General features: G+C 45.1%; 1 protein-coding gene across 3 annotated transcripts in view; it reads left to right on the top strand.

Moving 5' to 3' along the window:
• The first annotated feature begins 218 nt into the window (after nt 1–218).
• The window catches only part of Kif13b (kinesin family member 13B), a 170163-nt gene continuing 162769 nt past the window's right edge, over nt 219–7612 (top strand). For all 3 annotated transcript variants that reach the window (XR_012441576.1, XM_074055244.1, XM_074055243.1), the window contains exon 1: nt 219–357. Coding sequence is in view for 2 of the 3 variants with exons in the window: in XM_074055244.1 (XP_073911345.1) it covers nt 303–357 (55 nt within the window). In the remaining variant the exon portion in view is untranslated. The remainder of the gene's footprint in view (nt 358–7612) is intronic.

The following is a 7612-nucleotide window of genomic DNA, read 5'->3' as shown; positions in this document are numbered from 1 at the left end:
ACTTAACACCAATTGTGACAGTAAGGCCGGTACAGACAGGAGCATTTACAGAAGCCCCAACAGTTGACTACAAGTTCCAGCAAGCGACGCGCTGCGCTTTCCCGCCGGGCCCCTCTGTCCGCCTCGCAGACTCCGAGACACTACAAGTCCCGGCATACCTCGGGGCACACGGCCCCGCCCCCGACAAAGCCCCGCCCCTCCCAGGCCCCGCCCCCGCAGCCCCCTCCCGCCGGGTCAGCCCCGGAGAGTTGCCCGGTGGCCACGGCAGACGGAAGCTGAGCGAGAGTCCCGGCTGCGGCAGAATGGGCGACTCTAAAGTGAAAGTGGCGGTGCGCGTCCGGCCCATGAACCGACGAGGTGAGAGCCCGGCCTCCGGACGGAGGCGGCAGGTGCCTGGCGCGCCGGTCCCTGGGCGGCGTGGGGGGTTCTGCCGGTCCCGCCCCTGGGGTCCGCGGCGGGACGCGGGCGGCGGGCACCCCAAGACCTCGCGCGCACTTCCCAGCCGGCGCGGGACGCCCTTCCCTCGGTCGTCGCGTCCCGGGGCGCCGCGGGGCCCCTGCCGCTGCCCCTTCCGCCCGCGGCCGCCCCGCCCGGCGCCCTTTCGCCCTCAGCCCCGCTGCCCTCCAGAGGCGCCGCGCCCGAGGTCCCCCGCCAACTGTCACCTCCCCCACCCCCGTCGCGGGACCCCGGGGCCGCAGCCCGAACCCGTGGCCCTGGCAGGGGAGGCGCGGCGAGTTTGCAGACAACTTCGGAGACCGCGCCGGTGCAAACGGCCCTCGTCTCTGTCCTGCACTTTGTATTACTTTAAGCCGCGCGGTCCTGGTGGGGTTGGGTGGAAGACGTGCCTTTTTCTTTTCTGTGTTGGAGAAATTTTTGCTTTTGCTCGAAGTCGTACTCGTCATCTCTCAACAATAAATAGTTTAGGTGCCAAGATTCTTGTGAAACCGTATCTCTCAGACGTTCCCTGAAGTCTGTGGGGAGGCTGGAGAAAGTAGATAAACTGACATACTTAAATCATCTTTTTGACAGTCCGATGGAGCGAAGCCCAGCCCGAGTCAGGGGAGGAGGTGGGTGGGGCTTGCGTTGGTGCTTCACCACCTGGCAGGTTGCTTTAAGTGAGATGATATGTTTGAAAACACTGTATACACAAGTCTGGTTATTGACTTGTTATAGTCCCAAGAGGCGGCATTGCAACTGGCAAGACTTGACAATCAGAGTCACTTGTGATTTCCAGAATCATTCTCTAAGCTTTTTTATGTAGAAAGTATAGGTTGTTTTTCCTTCTCTTTGCTCTCTGTAGGTGTTGAGATAGATCAACCAGTTGACATATAGGCTTCCTTGGTTTATTGTTCTATGGGAAGTGAGTTTCTCCCTTGAAGTTGGTTGTCCACCTTCTCTGTTAGGGCTGCCTCAGGTGATCAGTTGAGCTTTTCCCTAAAGACTTATTTTAAAATTTCAGCTGTGCCCCATTTATGAGTCTTTGGCGCTGAGCTGACAAAATGAAGTAGCTTAAATGGAACTCTGAAAGTTTTTAGAAGCTTCGGTTGTCATATGTTAGGCACCATTATTTTGGTGCCTAACTTCAAGTTTGTTATCATTAACACAATGATTAAAAGACAAGCCAAATTAAACACAACTATCTGGGAATTGATTCTGAAAGGATGGTTTCAGCACATTCTTAAAATTTCCTTTTTTTGCAAAACACTTGGAAATGTCAGTGCAAAAAAGGCAGCTAACCAACCGCCACAGAAAGACTTAGCTCAGACATTGAGAGCCCTTCCCCTTCCTTTTCCCTTCCCATTGGTTTCATTTATTTATTTATTATTTTTTTGTGTGGTACTGGGGTTTGAGCTCAGGGCCTCAGGCTTGCTAAGCAGGCGCTCTATCACTTGAGCCATTTTGCCCGTCCCCTGACTTTTAAATTGCCATTGATAAGACTTTAATAATGGTCAGACTGTTGAGGCATGCACAGAATAATAATTTTAGCTGTGGAGTGGAACACATTTTGAAATGAACATTTAGAACCAGACATTGTGGTCATGCCTGTAATCTCAGTACTCTGGAGGCTGAGGCAGGAGATTGTGAGTTTGAGGTGAGCCTGGGCTACATAGCCAGACTCTGTCTCAAACAAAACAAAACAACCACCCAAACTAATTCCATCATCCTATAACTAGAAATGCACTGTTCGTGGCAAAGAGCCTCCTTGGGTCCCTTTAATGCCCTCTCTCACCTGGCCTTGGATTTCCCGGCATGCACACAGACTTCCTTTTTCAGTGGGGGCACCACAAATAATCAAAATTGGGTTTTTTTCCAGTTCTTCATGAAGTAGTTGTTTATGTGAGTCTAAAAGTTGTTATGAAACACTATGTAGTGGCATTTTCAAGCTAGCGATCTTTAAGGGTCTCATGCTTTACTGACTGAGCTACCCGGGTGCCCCAAATCAGTGATTTTCACATTGGTATCTAGAGTTCATTTAAAAAAGCTAAAACAAAGTCATATTCCTTTCTTGTAATTTTGAAGAGAATTGTGCTACTTTGAACAGTTATTTCTTCTGGGAAAATGTATTAGGTGATAGTATATAATTATGGCAGACTCCTGGTTTCTGTCATAGTGTGTAAGTTCAGGAAGCAGCCTGAGGAGTCAATGGGAGGATGAGATGAGAATGGTGGCTGTGACATAGTTTTGCTTACCGACTGCTCTTTGGAGTCACATCAGCTATCTTTTGAGGAACATCTGAAGATTTTGCAAAACCTTTGGTGTGTCATCAGGTTTTTGTGTGATCCAGTGTGATTGAGCCTAGGCATTTGAGTCCTAAGGTGATTGGTTGGTTGAATATTTAACATTTATCATGGAGTGTTCCCTCTTTCTGCTAACCTCTCTGTGAGTTTGGGAAACTTAATTATTTGAACTTCAATATTTTTCTAGTTATACATTTAATATTATACTAAGAAAGTAAACAAAAACTAGAAAGAAAAAATTCTCCTAATCTTCCATGCTAACAAGTTTTCTTATTTCCATTTTAGTTTGTGCTAATAAGTGTATTTGGTTTTTTTGATTTTTTGAGACAGGATCTCGAGTGTAGTTCAGGCTGGCCTTCAATTCACTTTGTAGAACAGGCTAGCTTCAAACTTTTGATCCTTCTTCAGCTTCCTCAGTGCTAGGATTATAGTCATGCACCATCATGCTTGGCCAAATTTTGCAGTTTTAACAGTATAACTTTTATTTTTGCTTTTCTTCATCTGAAATAGGAAGCTAAGCAGCAAAGGGGCAAGGCTGTTGTCACAAAATGTTGCAGTTCTCTTTGCAGATACTGTCTTGTCTTTCAGGCTCTGCAATTGAACAGATATACCTATATCCTCTTGTGTACTGTACAGAACACCTTTCGTGCATTATTAACCAATTTAATTATTAAACAAGCTGAAAGTTTTACAAGCATAATTGCCCTTATTAGATCAGCTACACTCTCCTTTTCAGGAATTTGATGTTTGGTATCTTGAGGTGATTTAAAAATATTAAATAGGCAAGTGAACATTCATTGACTGACGGCCAGGTATCTGGCTTATATTAGATCGTGTGCAATAAGATTAACTGCAAAAATGAATACATTATATACAAGTGTTTAGGAAAATACCTTTGCCTAAGGGAGCGGGACAGAAAATGTATACAAGAGTGGGCCAGAGCTAGAGAGTATGATGAAAAAATGAAATTGATAGTTCTTGTTAAGAGGATTTTATTTCCTAAAAGCCTTGCTGTTGACTGGGATTGTCATAAAAGTGTGCTTTATGGTTCATGCTCATGAGGAAATGCCTGGCATGCGAAAAGATAAGATTAAAAGGTAAACAAGTACAGCCACTGCTAGGTATTAAGTGCCAGGTGAGTGACACGCATAGGAATTTGGAGGAGTGAAAGATCTCTGGAAAACAGAAGCACAAAACAAAAACCACCACAACCAACAAAAGAAAGATTAGGGAAGACTTCACTGATGAGGGAGACTCTTGGTTACAAGACTTCCAGGAGGAATGGGCCCTGGGGTGGGAGGGGAAGGCCTTGATTCTCTAAGGAGGAAGTATGGCCTAAAAGCAAAACACAGAGTCAAGAATGAGCAAGGCAAGTTTAGGCAGCAGAGACATCTTCCTGCCAGAAAGGAGCCTTCTGGAGGGTTTTCTGAGGGATGAGAGAGGGTGACTGAATTGCAGGCAGTCCTGGGGTTGCTAGCTAGGTCAGAAGTCTGAACTTAGGGTGGTTGCTCCATGTTCTCTATTTAGTCTTTTAGAACTTTTTTTTTTTTTTTTTTGGCAGTACTGGAGTTTGAACTCAGGGCTTCAGGCTTGCTAGGCACATGCTCTGCCACTTGAGACACTCTGCTAGTCCTTTTTTGTGTTGGGTATTTTTGAGATAGAATCTCTCAAACTATTTGCTCAGGGTTGCTTCAAACCTTAATCCTCCTGATCTCTGCCTCTGGAGTAGCTATGATTACAGGTGTGAGCCACCAGAGTAGACTAGCCTTTTAGAACTTTTTGTGGACACAGACATGAAGAAGAAAGATTCTTGAATCTCAAGATGAGAAGTCTAGGGAGATGACTTATTCCCACTGTAGCTGGGCAAGATTTAAAAAGTGTGTGATGGGCCAGCCAGGACAAAAAGCTGGACTGTCTCAATAAACCAGGTGTGGTTGGGAGTGTGGCTCAAGTAGTAGAGCATCTGCCCAGCCAAAATGAGGCCCTGAGTTCAAACTCCAGTAGCACACACACACACACACACACACACACACACACACAACACACACAAAAGCATGTGGTGAAAATGAAGTGAAGTGAATAAGCTGAAGGAAGCAGATCAAAATCAATTAAGCAGTCTTGAATCAAAAGGCAAGGTGAAACTGAGGATGTGGAAGGAAGCTTAGACACCCTGCTTATCTGTGAAGGCTTAGGAAGTGAGGGGCAGGGAAAGTGGTTTTCACCTTGGGGCCAGTTTTCAGCCTTTTCAGGAAGATCACTGACAATGTGGAGGCAAAGATGGCTGTGGATGGAAATTTCTGACTGCTGAAACAGAAGATACTTGTTTTATTGGCATTGGCTTGATATGCTAATGCTGAATGAGACACATCCATTACGACACTGTTTGCTTCTACTGTTAGTTCAGTGACAGAAACTTGGATTTATACATGCAGGGCCAGAGGCTTTCTGTGAAGGGACATGTCTATAATACACAATTTTGTTGGAACTGATGCTAACTTTTACCCTGTCACCTCCATAAAACAATGACTGATGCCTTCCTTACTTTGCCACTTCTTAAGTTCTGAAGATGAACGAAACCACTGACAAAACTATTACTCAGGGAAATGAATTGAGATGTTTATTAAGTGGAAATGGACTTATTGATCTCTTCCTGCTGATGGGTTCCCCTTGTGTTCAGCAGAGCATGTTTTAAAAAAAAAAAAAAAAACTTGGCAAAAACCAACAGTGTGTTGTCTGACTGTGGAAGTATAGACCTATGACTGATCAGTGCTGGGATTTCACACTCAGAAGATGTAAGTATTCATCAGTCCTATCTAGTTCAACAGTATTGATCAAAGAAGAAAAAGCTACTTTTTTCTCTCTTCTCTTCTTTTTGGTGCTAAGTATTGAACACAGGGTCTCTCAGGCTAATTGAGGGCTTCTTCACTGAGGTACAGAGGGTCTTGTAGCCCAGGCTGGCCTTGCCTTAGACTCCCGATCCTCCTACCTTTGCCTTCTGAGTGCTGGGGATTTCTGGTGTGCACCATCATGCCTGGCTGTAGTTCAGTGCTTTTTATGTATAATCTTATTTCATCAAACCAAATTCAGAAATGTGTTTGTAGAGTTTCTATCTATTATCTCAGGATTATAAAACCAGCATTTTGGTTTTTTTTCTTTTTTTTTTTTTTCATTTTTCTTTTATTATTCATATGTGCATACAAGGCTTGGTTCATTTCTCCCCCCTGCCCCCACCCCCTCCCTTACCACCCACTCCACCCCCTCCCGCTCCCCCCCCCTCAATACCCAGCAGAAACTATTTTGCCCTTATTTCTAATTTTGTTGTAGAGAGAGTATAAGCAATAATAGGAAGGAACAAGGGGTTTTGCTGGTTGAGATAAGGATAGCTATACAGGGCATTGACTCACATTGATTTCCTGTGCGTGTGTGTTACCTTCTAGGTTAATTCTTTTTGATCTAACCTTTTCTCTAGTACCTGGTCCCCTTTTCCTATTGGCCTCAGTTGCTTTTAAGGTATCTGCTTTAGTTTCTCTGCGTTAAGGGCAACAAATGCTAGCTAGTAAAACCAGCATTTTGGAGCCGGGCACCAAGCCTGTGCTTTTATTACTATATCAGACTTGATGGGCTTCAGAGGGACCTGGTAGTCCTGAGATGTGCAGGATGCACTACAAGTATAAGTCATGATCTTTGAGCAGAGGAGCTCATGTTGGTAATGAGAGGTGCACAGGTGAGTTCATTATTAGAATTGAGGTATACGATGAAATGATGACAGTAAATTACGAAGGAAAGAAATGGGGCTAGGATTTGAGATGGCAGAGCAAGCAGCAAGAGCAGATCCCCTGGCTGGCTTCCAAGTCCCACAGAAGTAACAGTTCGAATGGACAAACGAGAGTTTGTGTGGATCTGAGGAAAACCAGTCTTGTGCGACCTACTGCAGTTTCTGAGTTAGATGGGTAGGTGAATGCTGGAGTCACTGAGACCAGAAGCATAGGAGAGGCAGGTTTTAGGGTGGAGGTATGGGAAATGATGAATCCTGTTCTTGGACATTCAGCAATCTCTAGTCAGGGCTTATGTGCCACACACTACACCTTCAGCTCTGAGTAAGATACAGCACGTCCTAGGAAAAACTCAACAGACTTGTTAGTCGCAGCTGTCTGTAGCCAGGTGGACCAATCCAAAAAGTGTGTCGTGAGTCTGAAACTAAGGGGCTGGTGATGAGATTTGGGACCCATTACTGTAGGTAGAAGAGAACGTCACGTTAAGGCCTGTGTGGGGGAGTAGGTCACAGAGGTTAAGAAAGAATCAGATGAAACTAATGTAGAAAACCAGGGAGACAAAATGTGTCGTAGAATGAATGATCAGCAAGCAGTCAGATATCACAGGAGTGGCCAGTATGATTAACACCGAATTGTGTGCAGTGGCTTTGGCCTCATGGCAATTCATGGTAATTTTCATGAATGCATTAGTGTTGGAGTGTTGGCAGGGGGCTAAGAAGTAAGTGGGTGTGCCAGTATGGAGGCAGTGAGTCTACAGGAGTATTCTTTCAAGAAGCTCTCCCAGGGAGGGAAGTTTGTAAGGAGTGGTAGCTGGAAGGGCAGGTAGCTAGGACTAGGCCCTTTTAATTTTTCTTTTTTTTTTTTTTTTTGCGATAGTGGGGTTTAAACTCAGGGCCTCACCTTGTGAGGCAGGTGCCCTGTCACTTGAGCCATACCTCTAGCCTTAACAATTTTTTTATTTTAATTTTTTTTTGGGGACTGAGGTTTGAATTCAGAGCTTCAGCACTTGCAAAGCAGGCACCAGTTGAGCCACACCATCAGTCCATTTTACTCTGGTTATTTGGAGGTGGGATCTTGAGAACTATTTGCCTGGGCTGCTTT

Source organism: Castor canadensis, chromosome 14, assembly GCF_047511655.1.
Source record: "Castor canadensis chromosome 14, mCasCan1.hap1v2, whole genome shotgun sequence".
In the NCBI taxonomy this organism is placed as follows: domain Eukaryota; kingdom Metazoa; phylum Chordata; class Mammalia; order Rodentia; family Castoridae; genus Castor; species Castor canadensis.
Note: the sequence above shows the minus strand (reverse complement) of the source record. Positions and strands in the feature narration are given on the sequence as shown.